We start from the raw sequence: 23,345 nt of genomic DNA on the forward strand, positions 1-23,345 counted from the left end.
TCCCTCCTGCCCAATTCGCAACATCAGAACAAAATGATTAGCTTTCTCTCTCAAGTTTTGCACTTTTGACATCTGCAAGTTCTCCTCCGAGCCTGACTAGGAAATATATTGGCTGTTCCTTCACTGTCGCTGGGTCAAAACTCTGGAACTCATAGAACAACATAGAACAGTGCAGCACAGGAACAGGCCCTTCTGCCCACGATGTTGTGCCGAACTTGACACCAAATTAAACTAATCCCTTCTGCCTGTCCTTGGTCCATATCCCTCTATTCTTTGCATATTCATGTGCTTATCTAAAAGCACCTAAAATGCCCCTATCGCACCTGCCTGCACCACCACCCCGGCAACGCGTTCCAGACACCCACCACTCTCTGTGTAAAAAAAAAAACCTGACCCTCACATCTCCTTTGAACTTTTCCCCTCTCACCCTAAGTGCATGTCCCCTATGGCGGCATGGTGGCACAGTGGTTAGCCCTGCTGACTCACGGTGCCAGGGACCCGGGTTCGATTTCCAGCTTGGGTCTTGGCAGAGTCTCACTGTCTCCCCGTGTCTGCGTGGGTTTCCTTCGGATGCTCCGGTTTCCTCCCACAGTCCGAAAGACGTGCTGGTTGGGTGCATTGTCCATGTTAAATTCTCCCTCAGTGTACCCGAACAGGCGCTGGAGCGTGGCGATTAGGGGATTTTCGCAGTAACTTCATTGCAGTGTTAATGTGAGCCTACTTGTGACACTAATGAATAAACTTTAAACTTTATTAGACATTTCAACTCTGGGAATAAGATTCTGACTGTCAACCCTATCTGTGGGCAGAATTTTACCAGCAGGCCCGGCCCAAAGTTGGAGTGGGCAAGGCTCACAGAACGGCATTCTCTGTTGGCCTCGGGCGGGATTTTACGAGCCTTGGGCGGGCAAGGCAGTAAAATTCTGGACATGCCTCTCCCTCCCTAACAGCACTGTGGGTGTACCTACACCTCCAGGACTGCAGCGATTCTAGAACAGTGAGAAGTCTCACAACACTAGGTTAAAGTCCAACAGGTTTATTTGGTAGCAAATGCCATAAGCTTTCGGAGCACAGCTCCTTCGTCAGATGGAGTGGATATCTGTTCTCAAACAGTGCAAACACTGTGTTGAACCTGTGTTGAATGCTCCCTCCACCCACATTGTCTGTACATTTAAGACCTGGCTGGCTGTAGAGATTTGCATTCTAATCAGTATTCTGTAATTTGATTTCTGTGTCTGTTTGCACTGTTTGAGAACAGATATCCACTCCATCTGACGAAGGAGCTGTGCTCCGAAAGCTTATGGTATTTGCTACCAAATAAACCTGTTGGACTTTAACCTGGTGTTGTGAGACTTCTTACTGTGCTTACCCCAGTCCAACGCCGGCATCTCCATATCGCGATTCTGGAAGGCAGCTCACCACCTCCTCCTCAAGGGGCAATTACGGATGGGCAATAAACGCTGGTCTAGCCAGCGATGCTCACATCTCAAGAAAGAATAAGAAAAAGGACATGTGATTTAAAGTGTGTCGCTTGAAATGTGTCACCGGCTGATTGATTTTCTAATACACTCCCAGAGGTTTTATCCCTCACCTGTTCCGTTCACAGTATCTGTGCTCTGTGAGTTGACAAGCGGGACCTCTTGGCCTGAAGGCTAGTGCCGGGAATGTAGAGTCAGGTATTGGAGTGTATCTCTTGGAGTAGAGCAGGCAGTGTGTGTTGTATTGCCCTGATCCAGGGGTGCTCAGTATGGGTATCAGGGGGTTTCGGGGCTGGCTGAGTGAAGTCGATCCAGATCTCGGAAGGGGCAGTGAAGCTGATCCTGGGAAGGGAGGGTGGAAAAGGCGCTCGGAACCTTACCCCAGTTCATTGGATTTATTTTGACAAATTTCCAACAACCTGATCGTTCCTTCACTCAGCCTTGAGCTACAGAAATTAGGGACATTAACAGCAGCATTTATTCTGTGCTGGATTTACCATTTATTAGCTCCAGAAATTGAAGTTCAATTTGTCTCCCGTAACAGTTATTAAAGTCCTATCAAAACTTGCAAACACTGGTCAAGAAAATGCCATCCGAAAATTATGTTTCACATTATAAATCGGCGCAGCTCTGTGGCGTGCTGGGAAATGTGGTTAAATGAAACGCTTTATCATTACCAGATGTGTTTATGTGCCACATGGCAAATTATCGCGTGTTCACTTAGCCCACCCTCCCACAGGGCAGTGCCACGTTAACGATCCAATGGCTCTGTCGTCTCCACCTCCAGTTCATTGATCCCGGTGCCATGGGTTAGGATGGTTTCACTGGATTGAAACGGTGATGCAGACAGACAGGGGTAAGGAATTGTGAGCAACGTTAACAATAACATTTCTGGAAAATTATAGCTGATAATGTGCTCCCAATATTCAACTGACGGACGGCACGGTGTCGCGGCAAGGTGGCACAGTGTGGTTAGCACTGCTGCCTCACAGAGCCAGTGACCCGGGTTCGATTCCCACTTGGGTCACTGTCTGCGTGGAGTCTGCACGTTCTCCCCGTGTCTGCGTGGGTTTCCTCCTGCTGCTCCGGTTTCCTCCCACAGTCCAAAGATATGCGGGTTAGGTGGATTGGCCATGCTTAAGTTGTCCCTTAGTGCCCCGGGATGCATAGGCTGGAGAGATTAGCGGGGTAAATATGTGGGGTAAGGGGGATAGGACCTGGATGGGATTGTTGTCGATGCAGACTCGATGGGCTGAATTGCCTCCTTCTGCACTGTAGGGTTTTTATGATTCTATGAGACGTGAAATTAACTGAAGATGAATGTCCACCTGAAACTCATCTGTTCCCGTCACCACCACCACCCCCCCGTACGCCTGAACCAGATGTCCTTCATAATAAAATTATTAATAAAATAATCTAATTTCTATTAAAAATAACTCCGTGATTATCAGTCAAATATTAATCACATTTTGTCTAAAAAGCTAAATATTTAAGATAAACATCATTTCATTTACAAGTGATTCAACATAACCTTCTGATGTTCCCTTTTCAACAGCTCTCTGGTACTTGTCAAACATCGCAATGAAGTGTGGATGTTTTTCCCTGGGAAACATCCCAGGAGCGTGTGTTTGGAACATTGATGCTGTCACACTAACCGAGAAATGTAATAAACTGGTGAAACTTCTTCCCACCGGTTTCGTGCAGCCAGGTGTCCACTGGGTCCAGTAGCAGCACATGGTCGCATGCGCTGGACCACATGACCCAGGCTGCTGCTTGCAGGGCAGTGCTGAGGGAGTGCCGCACAGGCCTCTTTCGGATGTGATACCAAGCAGAGGTCGTTCTGCCCTCTGTGTTACCAGAGAAGAGCAGGAGGGGTTTGCCCTGGGATACTGGTTAAACTTTACCCCTAGGTCAGCACTGGTGAAAGGTTATTTCTATAGCATCTTTCACAGCCTCAGGACAGCCCAATTTACAGCCAATAATGTACAATGGAAGTGTAATCCCTACTTGTAATATTGGAAACATAGAATCACACAATCCCTCCAGTGCAGAAGAGGCCATTTAGCCCGTTGAGCCAATTTGTGCACAGCAAGCTCCCACATTTAAGGTCTGGTTTAGTAATGTTGGTTGATTTGATTTGATTTGATTTGATTTATTTTTGTCACATGTATTAACATGCAATGAAAAGTATTGTTTCTTGCACGCTATACAAACAAAGCATACCGTTCATAGAGAAGGAAACGAGAGAGTGCAGAATGTAATGTTACAGTCATAGCTAGGGTGTAGAGAAAGATCAACTTAATACAAGGTAAGTCCATTCAAAAGTCCATTCAACAGCAGGGAAGAAGCTGTTCTTGAGTCGGTTGGTACATGACCTCAAACTTTTGTATCTTTTTCCCGACGGAAGAAGGTGGAAGAGAGAATGTCCGGGGTACATGGTGTCCTGAATTATGCTGGCTGCTTTGCCGAGGCAGTGGGAAGTGTAGACAGAGTCAATGGATGGGAGGCTGGTTTGCGTGATGGATTGGGCTACGTTCACGACCTTTTGTAGTTCCTTGCAGTCTTGGGCAGAGCAAGAGCCCATACCAAGCTGTGATACAACCAGAAAGAATGCTTTCTATGCTGCATCTGTAAGAGTTGGTGAGAGTCGTAGCTGACATGCCAAATTTCCTCAGTCTTCTGAGAAAGTAGAGGACTAAATGTTGGTCAGGCCACCAGGAAGAATTGTTCAAAATAGCGCCATGGGATATCTTACTTGCCCCTGAGAGGGCAGACAGAACCGCGGATTAACATCTCAGCTGAAGGACGGCACCTCTGACAAGGCGGCACTCCCTCAGTACTGCATTGGGAGTGTCGGCCTAGATGCTCAAGTCTCTGGAGTTGGATGTGAACCCACGACCCCCTAGCTAATAGTCTCTGACCCACTGAGTCACAGCCGACACCTCACTCCCTACCTGTGGGGGAGACAATGATTAATTCCACACTTCAAACTGAACAATAATTTTACTAAAGATCCATCTTTTACCCGGCTTACGGCCCAGTTGCCCATGGGGTGTGGGAGCTGTGTTACTGCCGGAAAGGCTGAGATATTCACACACTCGGAGCTGCAGAGTGTCTGCCGTGTGGAGCGTATGAAATTCACGAGCAATTGGAATGCTTTTACCAGAATTTGTATATTTCTGGCAGAGAAACAAATGGATTCTCATTTGCTGGTTCATTTATTCGGAGCCATCACTTCAGCGCAATGCAGGGAGGAGATAGACTCTTGTTGAACACAGCATTCTAATGGTCTCCTCCTGGGGAATGGCGTGTTGGATGATTGACTTTTAGCAGTTGTTTCATTGCTTTAATTATCACCTGTGTTGTGAGAAATAGTGAATGAGTCATAACGAACCTGTCATTTTTTTTTCCCCCGTGTAAAGGGGAAAGCTGTCATTAGCCAACTGTCTGGCTTCATCAGAACAAAAGGAGGTCATTCAGCCCCTTAGAGCACGGTGGCACAGTGGGTTAGCACTGCTGCCTCACAGCGCCAGGGACCCGGGTTCGATTCCCGGCTTGGGCCACTGTCTGTGTGTGGAGTCTGCATGTTCTCCCCGTGTCTGCGTGGGTTTCCTCCGGGTGCTCCAGTTTCCTCCCACACTCCAAAGATGTGCGGGTTAGGTGGATTGGTCATGGTAAATTGCCCCTTAGTGTCAGGGGGAACTAGCTAGGGTAAATGCATGGGGTTATGGGGATAGGGCCTGGGTGGGATTGTGGTCGGTGCAGACTCGATGGGCCGAATGTCCTCCTTCTGCACTGTAAGATTTTACGATTCTATGCTCTTCCATTGGAGAATCTCAACTCCATTTAGCCATCTTGGTTCCAAAAACCCTTGCCTAACAGAAATCTATCTTTCAGTCAAACCCCGACCTCAGCAACATTTTATTTTGGGGAGGGTGGGGAGTTCCAGATTTACATTCCCCTTTGTGTGAGGAAATGCTTCCTGACATTCCCCTGATCAGCCTGGCTCCAAAGTGAAGGTTCCCTTGTTCTGGACTCTCCCCTCAGCCCCACCCCCACCAGAAAAAATATTTCTCTCTATTGACCCTATAAAATCCTTTAATCATTTTAAACATTTCACTTAGATCACCCCAAAGGAATATAAACTCGTCTATCAAACTTGCCCTTGTAACTTAACGCAGTTAATCCTGGAATCATTGTGGAGAATTAGCATTGAATCCCCACCAACAGAATTGTAGAATCATAGAATCCCTACAGTGCAGAAGGAGACTATTTGGCCCATTGAGTCTGCACCAACTTTCCAATAGATCATCCCACCAGGCCTTATCCTTGTAACCCCACATATTTGTCCCACTCATCCCACTAACCTACACATTTTAGACACTAAGGGGCAATTTACCATGGCCAATCCACCTAACCCGCACATCTTTGGAGTGTGGGAGGAAACCGGAGCACCCGGAGGAAACCCACGCAGACACGGGGAGAACGTGCAGACTTTACACACAGACAGTGACCCGAGGCCGGAACTGAACCTGGGTCTCTGGCGCTGTGAGGCAGCAGTGCTGACCACTGCCGCTAACTGTCAAGGTCATTGGAAGCTTTTTCACCAAGGGGGAACGGGAGGGTGGGCAGGCGTTGAACAGAATATATGTCCATTTTTCTTAGTCAAGTTGGTAAAATCTCAAACCTTACCTTTAAGAATGGAGAGATAAAGTGCAGTTTCATAATTCCAGATGAATATGTTATTACCAAGAATATCTTTCCTGCCACTATTATGATTCGTTGAAGAAAATTAATTTAACAGATTTGAAAGGCAGCTTTGGATTCACTCAGCTTATGAATATGATTTCAGGTTCAGCTTGATTGAGTCCTTCCTAGTCTCTGTCTGGGCTGGCAGGAGCGGGATTTGAATTGACTATCTTACCCAGAGGTGAAAGTGCCACTCACTGGGTGGCTGCTGACACGTGAAAACCAAAGAACTAAATTAGACTAGAGAAGGTGTCTGATCAACTTAATGGGAGACAAGTTAGGGGAATATTTGGAGAGGTTGGAGGAAAGTATCTGTGTGTGGCAGATGTTGTTTAATGGGAGTGATTGTAACGTCAATCATTGGGAGCCTGTAGGCAGGTTGATAGCAGGCAGAGAGTGTTCATTAAAGGTAATGGACAAAGAGAGAGACCTGGAGGTAATAATGATCATTTATTCAGGTTACACGAGCAGTACAGAGTGGAAAGTTTTAGCCTGTGTAGCTCGGAGCTGCAATACTTGAGAAAGCAGCGCTGTCCGCTGGTAATAAAGCATTTTATTCTCAACGTGTTTACTGCACCCAGGGCCTCGTTACCTGGTGAAGGAAAGCAATGTCTTGGAGGATAGTGGCTGGAATGATACCAGCCGAAGGATTAAGAGGGCAGAGTTTGGACTATTGAGTCACGCTTTGTAGCAAAGGAATGGATGTTTAGCAGAGCGTGGTCACCTGAGCTCTTTGATAAAGCAATCAAAAATTTATTCCATTCCCCCGGCTCTCAGGCCATAACCCTGAATATTCCCCTCTGCTTCAGAAATGTGTTCATTTTGTGATATATTTATGTGGTTGTACTGCAGAGGTACAAGGTTGCCGCACGGTTGATTATTGAACCAGTTGGTGCAGTTTTATTGGATAGGTGTTGCTTACTCACAATCCAGGATGGAGGCGAGGGAAAGACCCAGGAATGTCGCTGATCACGTCCTTACACCTCATTTGACTAATCAAACACGGATATATTAGTTTACAATATATCACAGGGTGAATAGTCTCCGCCTCAACTACTCGCAGCTATTACAATCTCCAACAATGCTCCGTGTAAAGACATTTTTCCTCGTCCTTGTCTGTGACAATTTTCAATTGTCCTTTATCACCAACTTTCCAACCAGAACATCTCATGATTCACTCCAACAAATCCCTTTCGAATTTCAAACAAATCTATTCAATTTGCTTTGTTTTTTCTGCTCGAGTGGAAATGATTCCAGCATTTCCCATCTCTCCTCGTAACTACTGTTGTCTCTCATTCGGATCATCCTGGTGAATTGACACTGAACACTCTTTGTCTTTAATCACAGAATCATAGAATCCCTGCAGTGTAGAAAAGGCCATTTGGCCCATCGAATCGGCATCAACTCCCTGACAGGGTACCTTACCCAGACCCTCTGCCTTGCCCTATCCCGTAACCCCACACATTTACCATGGCCAATCCACCTAACCTACACATCTTTGGACACTAAGGGACAAATTACCATGGCCAATCCATCTAACCTACACATCTTTGGACACTAAGGGACAATTTACCATGGCCAATCCACCTAACCTGCACTTCTTTGGACACCAAGGGGTAATTTAGCATGGCCAATCCACCTAATCTGTAAACCTTTGGACTGTGGGAGGAAACCAGAGCACCTGGAGGAAACCCACGCAGTCGGGGGAGAACGTGCAGACTCCATACAGACAGTGACCCAAGACCAGAATTGAACCCGGGTCCCTGGTGCTGTGAGGCAGCAGTGCTAAGCACTGTGCTACTGTGCCGAACTTATAAACCAGCTCCTAGCCGTCTAACTAAATAATGTCTTGAACACATTCCTAATTGCTCTATTTGTAAAATTCAGACATTTTTGGCCTCTTCGTGGCTTTTTGTTTTGGGCAGTGGCACAGTGGTTAGCACTGCTGCTTCACAGCTCCAAGAACCTGGGTTCGATTCCCGGCTTGGGTCACTGTCTGTGTGGAGTTTGCACATTCTCCTCGTGTCTGCGTGGGTTTCCTCCGGGTGCTCCGGTTTCCTCCCACAGTCCAAAGATGTGCGGGTTAGGTTGATTGGCCATGCTAAGAATTGCCCCTTAGTGTCCTGAGATGCGTAGGTTAGAGGGTAAATATGTAGGGATATGGGGGTAGGGCCTGGGTGGGATTGTGGTCGGTGCAGACGCGATGGGCCAAATGGCCTCTCTCTGCACTGTAGGGTTTCTATGATTCTATGATTTTTATGATATCGACTGGGAGTACAACAAACAGAAACGTAATGAGGTGCCACGTTAATGGGTTGTTGTGAAGCACGATGCAGGTGTTGTGCCTGCCGCACAGTCTATTTTAACCCTTATACGATGGACAAAGAATTGCGAGTAGACTTCTTGTTAGTATAACCAATATTTATTTAAAACACACAATCAATAATCATCCACCCAACCAACAATAAGTTAGCTTACAGAAAATACTGAAGTCCAAGTCCAATATGAGACCTTGACTTAACTTTGCGTGATTGGAAAGTATCCAAGCAGATATTGGCCTTTATCTGTGTGCTGGCCTCGGTCATCCTCTGCCTGGTCTGGCACTCTGGCTCTGGTCTTCCTTCCTTCTCGGATGTGGTGACTCTCCTCGTGCTGGTCGTCGCTGGCGATGGTCACCGTTGTTGTAGCTTGTTTGTGAGGTCAGAGAGAGAGCGAGAGCTTCTTCTGTTGTGCAGCACCTTTTATCCCTCCTTGGTTTCGTGTCCTTTTTGGGCGATCTCCTGATTCTTGTCAATCAATCGATCAGGGCTTGATCACCCTGATCGATAAAGTCCAATTGGATGCTGCCGCACCGATCTCTGGGTGTGTCCCCAACGGCCATGCCTGCAGGTGCTGGGAGCACGTAGGACACACACCTCCCTCCCAAATAAGGTGTTACGGCGCCCCTATGTCTGGTAAACAAGTATGTTTGGCCAGAGAGTGTCCATTATCTTTGGGATGGCCTATTTCCTGTATATTCAGCCGTCTTGAGCTGCAACCTGTTTATCTCTGTCTTTTAAGCTGCAGCCTGCTGTTTCAGTGCTTGTCCAATTATCCCAGCGTGCTCTGTAAATCGCCATTTTAGGTGGCCTGTTTGGCCGCACAGGTTTAGTAAAAAGGGGTTGTTTATTCCATATCTAAGGTGGAAGAGCCGCAGAAACCAGCAAATCTCTTTGCTTACATCACTTCAGATCACATGAGGGTATACACAGGAGAGACGCAATCACTTTTAGCACGTTACGCTCTCTCTGCACAAATCTCCACTTTCTGGGAGTTGTCTGTCGGAATCTCGGAATTTCTCTCTGTTCTCCGCACTCATCAGGATCTTGCCACGGTGGCACAGTGCTCAGCACTGCTGCCTCACAGCGCCAGGGACCTGGGTTCAATTCCCGGCTTGGGTCATTGTCTGTGTGGAGTTTGTACATTCTCCCCGTGTCTGCGTGGGTTTCCTCCGAGTGTTCTGGTTTCCTCCCACAGTCCAAAAATGTGCGGGTTAGGTTGATTGGCCATGCTAAATTGCCCCTTAGTGTCAGGGGAACTAGCTAGGGTGAATGCATGGGGTTATGGAGATCGGGCCTGGGTGGGATTGTGGTCGGTGCAGACTTCGAACCATTGAACCATAGAGCATTACAGCACAGAAACAGGCCTTTTGGCCCTTCTTGGCTGTGCCGAACCATTTTTGTGCCTCGTCCCACTGACCTGCACCTGGACCATATCCCTCCAAACCCCTCTCATCCAAGTACCTGTCCAAGTTTTTCTTAAATGTTAAAAGTGAGCCCGCATTCACCACTTCATCTGGCAGCTCATTCCACACTCCCACCACTCTCTGTGTGAAGAAGCCCCCCCTAATATTCCCTTTAAACTTTTCCCCCTTCACCCTTAACCCATGTCCTCTAGTTTTTTTCTCCCCTAGCCTCAGTGGAAAAAGCTTGCTTGCATTCACTCTATCTATACCCATCATAATTTTATACACCTCTCTCAAATCTCCCCTCATTCTTCTACGCTCCAGGGAATAAAGTCCTAACCTATTCAACCTTTCTCTGTAACTCAGTTTCTCAAGTCCCGGCAACATCCTTGTAAACCTTCTCTGCACTCTTTCAACCTTATTAATATCCTTCCTGTAATTAGGTGACCAAAACTGCACACAATACTCTAGGTTTGGCCTCACCAATGTCTTATACAACCTCATCATAACATTCCAACTCTTATACTCAGTACTTTGATTTATAAAGGCCAATGTACCAAAAGCACTCTTTACGACCCTGTCTACCTGTGACGCCACTTTTAGGGAATTATGTATCTGTATTCCCAGATCCCTCTGTTCTACTGCACTCTTCAGTGTCCTACCATTTACCTTATATGTTCTACCTTGGTTTGTCCTTCCAAAGTGCAATGCCTCACACTTGTCTGCATTAAACTCCATCTGCCATTTTTCAGCCCATTTACTAGCTGGTCCAAATCCCTCTGCAAGCTTTGAAAACCTTCCTCACTGTCCACTACACCTCCAATCTTTATATCATCAGCAAATTTGCTGATCCAATTTACCACATTATCATCCAGATCATTGATATAGATGACAAACAACAATGGACCCAGCACTGATCCCTGTGGCACACCACTAGTCACGGCCCTCCACTCAGAGAAGCAATCCCCCACTACCACTCTCTGGCTTCTTCCATTGAGCCAATGTCTAATCCAATTTACTACCTCTCCGTGTATACCTAGCGACTGAACCTTCCTAACTAACCTCCCATGCGGGACTTTGTCAAAGGCCTTACTGAAGTCCATGTAGACAACATCCACTGCCTTCCCTTCATCCACTTTCCTGGTAACCTCCTCAAAAAACTCTAATAGATTGGTTAAACATGATCTACCACGCACAAAGCCATGTTGACTCTCCCTAATAAGTCCCTGTCTATCCAAATATTTGTAGATCCTATCTCTTAGTACTCCTTCCAATAATTTACCTACTACTGACGTCAAACTTACCGGCCTATAATGTCTTGCATTACTTTTTGAGCCTTTTTTAAACAAAGGAACAACATGAGCTATCCTCCAATCATCCGGCACCTCACCTGTGGATACCGACATTTTAAATATATCTGCCAGGGCCCCTGCAATTTCAACACTAGTCTCCTTCAAGGTCCGAGGGAAGACCCTGTCTGGTCCTGGGGATTTATCTACTCTGATTTGCCTCAAGACAGCGAGCACCACCTCCCCTTTAATCTGTTAAGGTTCCATGAGCTCCCTACTTGTTTGCCTTATTTCCATAGACTCCATGCCAGTTTCCTTAGTAAATACGGATGCAAAAAACCCATTTAATATCTCCCCCATTTCTTTTGGTTCCATACATAGCCGACCACTCTGACCTTCAAGAGGACCAATTTTATCCCTTACTATCCTTTTGCTCTTAATATACCTGTGGAAGCTCTTAGGATTATCCTTCACCTTGTCTGCCAAAGCAACCTCATATCTTCTTTTAGCCCTCCTGATTTCTTTCTTAAGTAGTTTCTTGCACTTTTTATACTCCTCAAGCATCTTATTTGCTTCCTGTTGCCTATACATGCCATGCATCTCTCTCTTCTTTATCAGAGTTCCAGTATCCCTCGAGAACCAAGGTTCCTTATTCTTATTCACTTTGCCTTTAATCCTGACAGGAACATACAAACTCTGCACTCTCAAAATTTCTCCTTTGAAGGACTCCCACTTACCATTCACATCCTTGCCAGAGAACAGCCTGTCCCAATCCACACTTTTTAGATCCTTTCTCATTTCTTCAAATTTGGCCTTTTTCCAGTTTAGAACCTCAACCCGAGGACCAGAACTACCTTTATCCATGATCAAGTTGAAACTTGATGGGCCGAATGGCCTCCTTCTGCACCGTAGGATTCAATGATTCTAACTCTACGTTTCCACACAAAATGAAAATCCTGCGGATGCCGGGAATCTGAAATACAGAGAGGAAATGCTGCAAGCCCTCGGCAAGTCTGACAGTGTCTGTGGAGAGGGAAAGAGTTAACAGTTCAGGTCGATGTGATCTTTCAACACAAATGACTGGAAAAGCAGCGAAGAAACCCACTCAGGAATTTAGGGAAAACTTCTTTATCCAGAGAGTGGCGAAAATGTGGAAACCAGAGGGAGTGGCTGAAGTGAACAGATCCGATACATAGAGTCATAGAGGTTTACAGCATGGAAACAGGCCCTTCGGCCCAACTTGTCCATGCTGCCCATGTAAGGGAAAGCTCACCAAGGGAGAAAGGAAGAGAAGGATATGTGTGATAGGGTGAGATGGAGAGGAGATGGAAGGTTCATGCGATGTATAAATCAGGTGCATCTGTTTCACTGATGACCAGATTCTGTTCTGTATATTTTATGTAGTTCTATGTAATTATAGAGTTATCGGCAAATGTAAGTTGCTAAATGAATGCATCCATCATTCGCAGGTTAGGCGTCAAGCTGCAATATGTGACCCATTGGCTCATAATTTATCCGTTCTGCTTGCCCATATTAGATAAAAGATTAAAGGTATTGCAGGACCATTACTGGCAATAAATTTGCTCTTAGTTTTTCAGATACTCAATTAACTTTTGTGCACAGCTCTCTCATCGGTCCAAACAAAGTGAAAAAGGCTAATTGCACAGGACAAGTGCGGCTGAATAAGGACCTACTCTCACTTTGAGTTGGATTGAAAAGATACAACATTCTAATCACCTTAAAAGGAGATGGCTTAATGAGGAGTCAGGATAATTAGTAAATTAATTCTATAATTGGTCATGTCCCAATTAACACATCTAGAAAGTAGCACATTGTAGCTATTCATGCTACACAAACCCATTTTAAACCACTTCTCATTGACAGGAACTCATGTTGATGGGAGGGATGATGGCCGAGTGGTATCATCACTGGACTATTAATCCAGAAACTCAGCTAATGTTCTGGGGACCCGGGTTCGAATCCCACCACGGCAGGTGGCGGAATTTGAATTGAATTTAAAAGAAAATCTGGAATTAAGAATCTACTGATGACCACGAAACCATTGTCGATTGTCGGAAAAACCCATCTGGTTCACTAATGTCCTTTAGGGAAGGAAATCTGCCGTCCTTACCTGGTCTGGCCTACATGTGACTCCAGCAATGTGGTTGACTCTCAACTGCCCCGGGGCAACTAGGAATGGGCAATAAACGCTGGCCAGCCAGTGATGCCCATGTCCCACGAATGAATTTTAAAAAGTCAGAATATTTAGAGCTGAGGTCATCGTAAAGGATGGATAAAGGCTATGGAGTGTAGGATAGTGGATATCGGAAATGGACTGGTCCATGGTCAAACTAGTTGCAGAATTTCCTGTGTGTGTGGGAAATTTAATCGCGTAGGGCTAACAGAAATTATTATTCAAAGGTCTTTGTAATTTCAAATGATTGACTGTCATTAAGTACATGACATTTAATTGAATCCCTACACTACAGAAGGAGGCCATTTAGCCCATTGAGCTTCCACCAACAACAATCCTACATTATCCCCCGTAACCCCACGTATTTACCCTGTTAATCCTTTGGACACTAAGGGGCAAGTTAGCACGGCCAATCCACTTAACCTGCACATTTTTGGACTGTGGGAGGAAACCGGAGCACCCGGAGGAAACCCACACAGACACGGGGAGAACTTGCAAACTCCACACAGACAGTGACCCGAGGCCGGAATCGAACCCAGGTCCCTGGAGCTGTGAGGCAGCGGTGCTAACTGTTGTGCCACCGTGCTGCCCATTTACGCTGGGTACGGTTTAATCTGATCAGTGCAACATTTCCACCCTCCAAGGATGTGTGGGTTAGGTTGATTGGCTAAATTGACCCTCGTTTCGGGGGGTTACGGGAATAGGGCCTGGGTGGGATTGTGGTTGGTGCAGACTCGATGGGCCGAATGGCTCCTTCTGCATTATAAGATTCTATGGATTTCATTTTGTGAAATTGGAAGGCATTTATGAATAGGACTGTTGATATGTACTCAATGATTATTTATCATAGTTACTGAAATTGATTTTCTACCTTTTAAATTTTTTTTACTAGAAACAAAATTAATCCTTCCAATTATATAGCACCTTTCATAATCTGAGACTGACCCAGAGCACGTCACCTTTTGAAGTGTACTCGGTGTTGTATTACAGCCAGTTTGTGCACGACCTCTCTCCTCCAGCAGCAACTGGAAAATGACCATCTCATCTGTTCTGTTCAGTTTGAACACCACGTAACGATTCCAGAGTTTTACACAGAGGGCGTAAATGTGGGACTAACAGGATCCATTCTCTCGCCTCCAGCTCCCGTGCAAGGCATTGGCCATTCTTCTTCACTTCTTCTTCCTGGGGGTTTTCTCCTGGATGTTGGTGGAAGGTCTACACCTCTACAGCATGGTCATCAAAGTCTTCGGTTCCGAGGAAAGCAAGCACTTTTACTATTACGGGATAGGCTGGGGTGAGTATGATTGGATGAGTTGTCTCGACAGTTAGAGGAAGATTAGGGCATCAGAAATAGACAAGTGGAAAGAAGCAGGGACAACGGCGCCTGGTATTTGCTCAGTGACAGATATTTGGATTAATTTTTGAAAACTTCAGTGAGGTGACAATTTAATTAGCAGTGTCAAAAAAGCTTGCTGAATATCGTGATCAAAGCCTGCAGTGACTGCACAGGGTGATGGTGTTTCTGGGACTGGAGTTAACAATTGGCTGGCAGTTTACAGCAAGTTTATCAAAGAGATTATTGTGGTAATAAGCAGATGCTTTTTTTTTGAAGTAATAGATAAAGAGAGAGGGATAAATATCAGACAAGATACTCGGGAGAATGCCCCTGCCCTTTTGCAGAATCTTCTACATCCAGCTGAGAGGATAGATGGAGTCTTTGTTTAACATCTCACGGTGGCACAGTGGTTAGCACTGCTGCCTCACAGCGCCAGGGACCCGGGTTCGATTCCAGCCTCGGGTGACTGTCTGTGTGGACTCTGCACATTCTCCCCGTGTCTGCGTGGGTTTCCTCCGGGTGCTCCGGTTTCCTCCCACAGTCCAAAGATGTGCAGGTTAGGTGGACTGGCCATGCTAGAATTGTCCCTTCGTGTCGGAGGACTAGCAGGGGAAATGCATGGGATTACAAGGATAGGGTGGGATTGTTGTCAGACTAGAAGGGGAAGTGCATGGGATTACAGGGATAGGGTGGGACTGTTGTCAGACTAGAAGGGGAAGTGCATGGGATTACAAGGATAGGGTGGGACTGTTGTCAGACTAGAAGGGGAAGTGCATGGGATTACAAGGATAGGGTGGGACTGTTGTCAGACTAGAAGGGGAAGTGCATGGGATTACAAGGATAGGGTGGGACTGTTGTCAGACTAGAAGGGGAAGTGCATGGGATTACAGGGATAGGGTGGGACTGTTGTCAGACTAGAAGGGGAAGTGCATGGGATTACAGGGATAGGGTGGGACTGTTGTCAGACTAGGAGGGGAAATGCATTGGATTACAGGGATAGGGTGGGATTGTTGTCAGTGCAGATTCGATGTTCCATATGGCCTCCCCTGCACTGTAGGGATACTATGATTCAATGACAGTTGGTTCCCCTGACAATGCAGCACTCCCTCAGTGCCGCGCTGGAGTGTCGGCTCAAGTTTCTGGAGTGGGACTTGAACCCATGACGCTCTGATTCAGAGAGCAGATTGCTACCCACTCAGCCATGGATGACAGCTTAAGCACGTGCCAGTGGGAGGTGCCAGAGGATCGCTTGTCACTTCATTAGTTTGGGGAGGGAATTGTTGCTCGGGCAGTCTGAGTTTTAAACAAACCTGTGACAAATAAAGAGGTCAGTCTGCCAGTGTTGCTACTTTGATTAATTTGGTTTGAATGAGCGCTGCTATTAACTCATCCCTGTTTTTTAGGCTCGCCTCTGGTGATTTGCATCGTTTCTGTTACCTCAGCTTTTGACAGTTACGGAAACGCAGACAAGTGAGTATTATCGGAGTCAGTCTGCCATTGCTTCGTTAACCAATCCATCCCATTGAACCCATGAGCATTGGAACCGGAGGAGGCCGGTCTCTCCAGCCTGTCCTGCTATTCAGTGAGATCATGGCTAACTGCATCTTCAGTCCATTAATCCACCTGGATTCTATAAATCCGTTGTAGGCTGAGCTAACAAAAATCTAGCAATCTGAGCTTGGAGAATTCCAATCGACCCCCCCACCCCCCCCACCCCAGCCCCGCAAACTCAACAGCCGATTGGGGGAGAGGTTTCCAAATTTCCACTACCCTTTGTGTGACGAAATGTTACTGAGGTCACTCCCCCCAACATCAGGTCACGATCCCTTTTTCTGGACCTCCTTCCCCCACCCCCCCACCACCTCCAGGTGAAATGGCTCAGTTTCCAAGAGCGGCACGGTGGTTAGCACTGCTGTCTCACAGTGCCAAGGACCCGGGTTCAATTCCAGTCTTGGGTCACTGTCTGTGTGGAGTTTGCACGTTCTCCCCGTATCTGCGTGGGTTTCCTCCGGGTGCTCCGGTTTCCTCCCACACTCCAAAGATGTGCGGGTTAGGTGGATTGGCCATGCTAAACTGCCCCTTAGTGCCCTAAGATATGTCAGTGAGAGGGGTCAAATACGTGGGGTTACGGGTATAGGGTCTGGGTAAGATGCTCTGCTGGAGAGTCGGTGCACACTTGATGGACCGAATGGCCTTTTTCTGCACTGTCGGGATTCTATTCTCCGATTCTATCCATCCCCTTTGACCACCTTAAACATGGGTTGGCTGCGTGGAGTCTACGGAGCACTGCTGCCTCACAGCGCCAGGGATCCAGGTTCAATTCCCGGCTTGGGTCACTGTCTGTATGGAGTTTGCACCTTCTCCCCGTGTCTGCGTGGGTTTCCTCCGGGTGCGCCGGTTTCCTCCCACAGTCCGAAAGATGTGCTGGTTAGGGTGCATTGGCCGTGCTAAATTCTCCCTCAGTGTACCCGAACAGGCGCCGGAATGTGGCGACGAGGGGATTTTCACAGTAACTTCACTGCGGTGTTAATGTAAGCCTACTTGTGACATTAAAAAAGTAAGTAAACTTTATAAACACGCAATCATTTAACTTCCCAGTTCTCTGTGTTCACCACTCCTCATGCAAAATACATTGCAGTTCAGACGTTGATTTGTGGGAACCTTACTTCAGTCACCGTTCTTCAGATAAAAGGAATTGGAAATGCCTCACGGATTCCGCTGTTTCTGTTTTATCTTTCCTTGATATTAGTATTAAATCCAGTTCCATCACTTTTTGATTTTTTTGTGTGTTTTTGGTAAGTTTCCTTGAGCTTCCTTGATATCAAAGGGGGACAGGCCAGGAATTTGAGTTGAGATAGATATGATATGATAGATATCATATAGATATGATATAATCATATAGATATGATCTTATAGAATGGTGGAGCAGACTCGATGGGCCGAATGGCTCCTAATTTTATCATCTTTTGACCTGAGGTTAATGGCCATTCGCATTGATTTTAATTGCGATTTATATTGTGAACAGGGTTCCCCTGTGACTGAGTCAGTCTTTGTCTGGTTCCAGTGCCTCAACGGAATTCACAGCATTTAATTCTCATTTGCTCCAATTAATTCACTGCAAGTTAAAGCAGTGAAACTACTCTCTCCTTCTGACTAATTACTGCATTTTCCCATGTTTAGGGTTTTTTTCTGTTTAGCTTGATCTTGGTTTCAGATAAAGCTCGGCACAATATCGTGGGCTGAAGGGCCTGTTCTGTGCTGTACTGTTCTATGTTCTATGTTCTATGTTCTAAGGTTACCTCCAGAGTAAGATATGAGATTTTTATTCCTCCTGACATGGAGGGGAGGTGTTATTTCATTCTGTGAAGAGAGCTGAATAATTAAATAAGAATGATTGTATTTTGGGACAGGGTGAAAGACAAATATTAAAGTCCCAATACGGCCAATTAACATGCGAGTTAGCATTGCCTCTTTCAGGGAACGTGATAACTATCTGCTATCAAGTACCATAATAACTGTAGGTAACGTTACTAAAACTCTGTAGAGCTGTACTCCAGTCTGCTAAGAACGGAATCCAGCCAGCTGTGTTTAAGAATGGGAGAATCATGCTCACTGGATTTGCGTTAACTTCCCTCGCATGGCCAGTTCAGATCTGGCTACTTTCCCTGAGGCGATTACTTTCATAGAGATCCCAGCTTTGATCTCAGGGACAAGTTGACTGACCTCAGTCTGAGGGACCGTGGAGGATCCACATGTGAAGGATCCACAGGTGAAGGATCTAGACGTAAAAGATCTACACATGGAGGATCTATGTGCGGAGGATCTAAAGTTTCATCCACTGTGTATGGAGAAGGGGGAATGTCTCGTTGAATTTCCTGCACCCAGTTCCTGCCCAGTGGTTCTGTGCTGAAAGTGGAATGAGTTCAGATTGAGTTGGGCGGTGACTGCTCTCATTGCTCGAGTCCCCACATAATGGACAGATCGATGGTTAAAGAAAGGAAAGTGGGGGCTGGGTGTAGGGCCGGCAGAGTCACAAACCTCACAACTTCGACTAACATGAAGACTATGGCACAAAAACTGACTATTTGGCATGATTGTTCTTTGTGCTCCACCTGAGTCTCCTCTTGCTCCCTCTTCCTCTCATCCAATCAGCATTTCCTTCGATTCCTCTCTCCCTCGTGTCCTTATCCAGCTTCACCTTAAATGTATCTGGGATATTCTCTTCAATCTGTGATAGCGAGTTCCCCATTCCCCATCCTCTCTGCTTGAAGAAGTTTCTCCTGAATTCCCGATTGGATTGATTGGTAACTCTTATAAATAATGCCTTCTCCGCAAGTGGACACATCTTCTCTCTGTCTACCTTATCAAACTCTTTTCGATTTCCAAAGGCTCCTATCTTCAGGGCGAAACAGCAGCACAGTGGTTAGCACTGCTGCCTCACGGTGCTAGGGACCCGGGTTCGATTCCCGGCTCGGGTCACTGTCTGTGTGGAGTTTGCACCTTCTCCCCGTGTCTGCGTGGGTTTCCTCCGGGTGCTCCGGTTTCCTCCCACATTCCAAAGATGTGCGGGTTAGGTGGATTGGCCTTGCTAAATTGCCCCTTGGTGTCAGGGGGACTAGCTCGGATAAATGTATGGGGCTATAGGGATGGGGCCTGGGTGGGATTGTGGTCGGTGCAGACTCAATGGGCCGAATGGCCTCCTTCTGCACTGTAGGGATTCTACGATTCTAGTGGAAGGGCTCAGCCTGTTCATTTGATATAGAGATGGGAAAGCAGGGACTCTGGTATGAAGTGTTAGATTATTGAGGATCTGTGAGACCCAGTCTCTGAATATAATATTTGGTCAGTGAGATTAAACGCATTGATTAGCAGCGAGCTGTCTCTCTCTCTCTCCTCCCCGCCTGAGACTCCTTCACTCACTGCTCAAGTAACCATCGTGGTGCAGTCACTAGTTACAGACCTGTTGCTGCAGAAACATCGCAAATCTGAACATCAAATCCACAAGAGAGTGATTGAGGAGTTTACAATCCTGGATGATCTGATTGGTGCAGTGGGAGCTGAGTGTCAGAGAGGCAGACAGCTTTGAAGGTTTGTCAGCAGCTGATTTGAATTTACCAAGTGCCGTCAAAGTGCCCTCGTGTGACTGAGTCTTTTAAATGTTCATGAAATCTGGAAATAATTGGAGTGAGGCAGCACAAAAGGCAGGAGGGTAAGAGGAGTTAGTGGAGTCACAAAGCACAGAAGGAGGCCGCTCGGTCCATTGCGCCGGTGCTGGTTTTTTGAAACAGCCCCGCTTACACATTCTTTTTCCATAGCCCTGCAAAGTTTATACATGTTGATGTATTGGTCATAGAATCCCTACAGTGCAGAAGGAGGCCATTCGGCCCATTGAGCCTGCACTGACTGTAATAAATTGTTCACCAAAATCCTTTTGTTTACAATTCCATCAGCAGTACACAGAGTGCTCGCAGTCAGCAGTCTACCTTCGGGAGTGCCAGAGGAACTGACACTCCCGGATAAATACAAGGAAAAAACTCCCCGATTGGCCCATCAATTGATTCCTTAATCAGGGAGTTCATATTCCAATAGGCCAACCTCAATGGCCTGACTGAAGTCATTACACTGACAACAATCCAATCCCTCCCCGGCACTATCCCCGTAACCCCACGTATTTACCCTGTTAATCCCCCTGACTCGAAGGGGCAATTTAGCATGGCCAATCAACCTAACCCACACATCTTTGAACTGTGGGAGCAAACCGGAGCATCCGGAGGAAACCCACGCAGACACGGGGAGAATGTGCAAACTCCACACACAGTGACCCAAGCCAGGAATCGAACCCGGGTCCCTGGAGCTGTGAGGCAGAAGTGCTAACCACTGGGCCACCGTGCCGCTCAGACATTTGTATTCTAACCTACAGGAAGCCATTCCTCTGCCCCTGCTGTCAATAGGCCTCGCCTTCAGAAGTCCATTCTGGCCCGCTTTACCCCCCTCCAGAGGGCCCGTTGCCAACCCTCCTGCCAGGCCCCTGTGCAATAATGGCTGTAAGTTGCGACTCCTGGTGGCACAGCCTGTACACAAAGCTGCTGATGTCTAGTTGGCTCTTGGCTCTGTTGGAACACTGCCCAGTGGGACCTTAATTCAGTGGGAGGCCTGTCCAAGTAACTGCCTGATTACCTCAGAATAGTGCCAGGCCCCCCATGGGAAGATGAGGTGGAGCTCCCACCATTTCCCTAAGCGGGAGGTAAGACCCCCCCCCCAATTCCAACACTAAATTCCGCTCTTTGGGAAGCCACAGTATCATAAGATTATAAAATGAAGAAGCAGAATTAGGCCATTCAGCCCATCGAGTCTGTTTTGCCATTCAGTCATGGCTGATAAGTTTCTCAACCCCTTTCTCCCGTCATTCCCCCATAACCTTTGACCCCCTTACTAATCAAGAACCTATCTATCTCTGTCTTAATACATACAAAGTGGCAGCAGAATAACTGATGTTATTGCAGCTAAATGCCATTAGAACTTTTCTATCTCTTCCGATACGCTGTTACCCTGATTATGTTGTCCCCTTGAATTCAGCCCCATTTCCCATAAACACCAGTGATCAGACTGGTATGTTCCAGGTGCTCACAGCCATTCCTGAGTGACTTAACACATTCCAATAGCCTTGGAGGAAACCCACGCAGACACGGGGAGAATGCGCAAACTCCATACAGACAGTGACCCAAGCCGGGAATCGAACCCCGGGTTCCTGGCGCTGTGAGGCAGCAGTGCTAACCACTGTGCCACCATGCCGCCCAGTTGGTGAAAGAGAATGGTTTTAAGGAGTGCCTCAGAGGAAGGGAGAGTGATAGAGGGTTTCAAAGAATACATTTCAGAGCTTGGGGTCGCAGATTGTGGTATGATTAAAATCAAGCTCAAGGGGCCAACATTGTAGAAGTTTAGAGACCTCGCGGGTTCTCCTGTAACTTTCACAGAATAGTGCCAGCACTGAGAGGGTTAAATTATGAAGACAGGTTGGCTTTTACTGCCATGGGTTTAGCAGATTGAAGGGTGATCGGGTAGAGGAGTTCTGAATGCTAAAAGGATTCGAATGATCCAAGAGAGAGGAATGATTTGCTCTGGGAACATTAGAGCTCGGCTGTTCAGGTGGGAAATCAGGAAACATTTTCACACAAAGGATAATGGAGTTGTGGAATTCTCTCTGCCTCCCAAAAGAGCTTTGGATTAATCGGATCAACTGGAGCTTTCAAGAGAGAGAATGAGAACTTTGTGATTGGGTGGGGGATTGAGGGATATGCAAAGACAATAGCCTGGAAGGATAAATCACCCACCCTCCAATGTCATAGTTACTCCTTATCGACACTTAATGCAATTAGCAAAACATTTGTGATGAAGTTTGGCAACCTTTGCAAATTCTTTAATAAGAGCAAAATACTGAGAATGCTGGGAATTTGAGCTAAAAACTGGAAACGTTCAGCCAGGCTGGAGCAACCTCCCATCCATTGACTCTGTCTACACTTCCTGCAGCCTCGGAAAAGCAGCCAGCATAATTAAGGGCCCCACGCACCCCGGACATTCTCTCTTCCACCTTCTTCCATCGGGAACAAGATACAAAATTCAGGATTGAGTCACTCAGATCCCTCAAGTGTCACTGGGATAGCTCCCTTGCACAGTATGTAATGGAGGGAGCAAGCTATCTTAGATCTGGTCCTGTGTAATGAGACAAGAATAATTAATGACCTTACAGTTAAGGATCCTCTCGGAAGAAGCGATCACAGTATGGTTGAATTTAAAATACAGATGGAGCGTGAGAAGATAAAATCTAATACCAGTGTCTTGTGCTTAAACAAAGGAGACTACAAAGGGATGAGGGAGGAGTTGGCTAAGGAAGACTGGGAGCAAAAGCTTTATGGTGGGACAATTGAGGAACAGTGGAGGACTTTCAAAGCGATTTTTCACAGTGCTCAGCAAAAGTACATACCAGTGATAAGGAAGGACTGTAGAAAAAGAGATAATCCACCATGGATATCTAAGGAAATAAAGGAGGGTATCAAGTTGAAAGAAAATGCATACAGAGTGGCAAAGACTAGTGGGAACCTAGAGGATTGGGAAATCTTTAAAGGTCAACAGAAAGCCACGGAAAAAGCTATAAAGAAAAGTAAGATGGATTATGAGAGTAAGCTAGCTCAGAATATAAAAACAGATAGCAAAAGTTTCTACAAATATATAAAATGAAAAAGAGTGGCTAAAGTAAACATTGGTCCTTTAGAGGATGAGAAGGAGGATGTATTAACTGGAAATGAGAAAATGGCTGAGGCATTGAACAGGTATTTTGTGTCAGTTTTCACAGTGGAAGATACAAATAACATGCCAAAAATTGATGACAGGAAGGCTATGGCAGGTGAGAACCTAGAAACTATCATTATCACGAAAGAGGTAGTGTTGGGCAAGTTAATGGGGCTAAAGGCAGACAAGTCTCCTGGTCCTGATGGAATGCATCCCAGGGTACTAAAAGAGATGGCAGGGGAAATAACAAATGCACTAGTGGTAATTTACAAAAATTCGCTGGACTCTG

The 23,345-nt window shown here is 46.3% G+C and overlaps 1 protein-coding gene across 1 annotated transcript in view; it reads left to right on the forward strand.

Annotated features, from left to right (window-relative positions):
- Positions 1–23,345, forward strand: part of adgrd1 (adhesion G protein-coupled receptor D1) — a 273,065-nt gene that overhangs the window by 146,679 nt on the left and 103,041 nt on the right. The window contains exons 18-19 of the mRNA XM_078227665.1: positions 14,575–14,728; positions 16,174–16,240. Of these exons, the coding sequence (XP_078083791.1) occupies positions 14,575–14,728; positions 16,174–16,240 (221 nt within the window). The remainder of the gene's footprint in view (positions 1–14,574; positions 14,729–16,173; positions 16,241–23,345) is intronic.

The sequence above is a fragment of the Mustelus asterias genome, chromosome 13, assembly GCF_964213995.1.
Source record: "Mustelus asterias chromosome 13, sMusAst1.hap1.1, whole genome shotgun sequence".
NCBI lineage: Eukaryota > Metazoa > Chordata > Chondrichthyes > Carcharhiniformes > Triakidae > Mustelus > Mustelus asterias.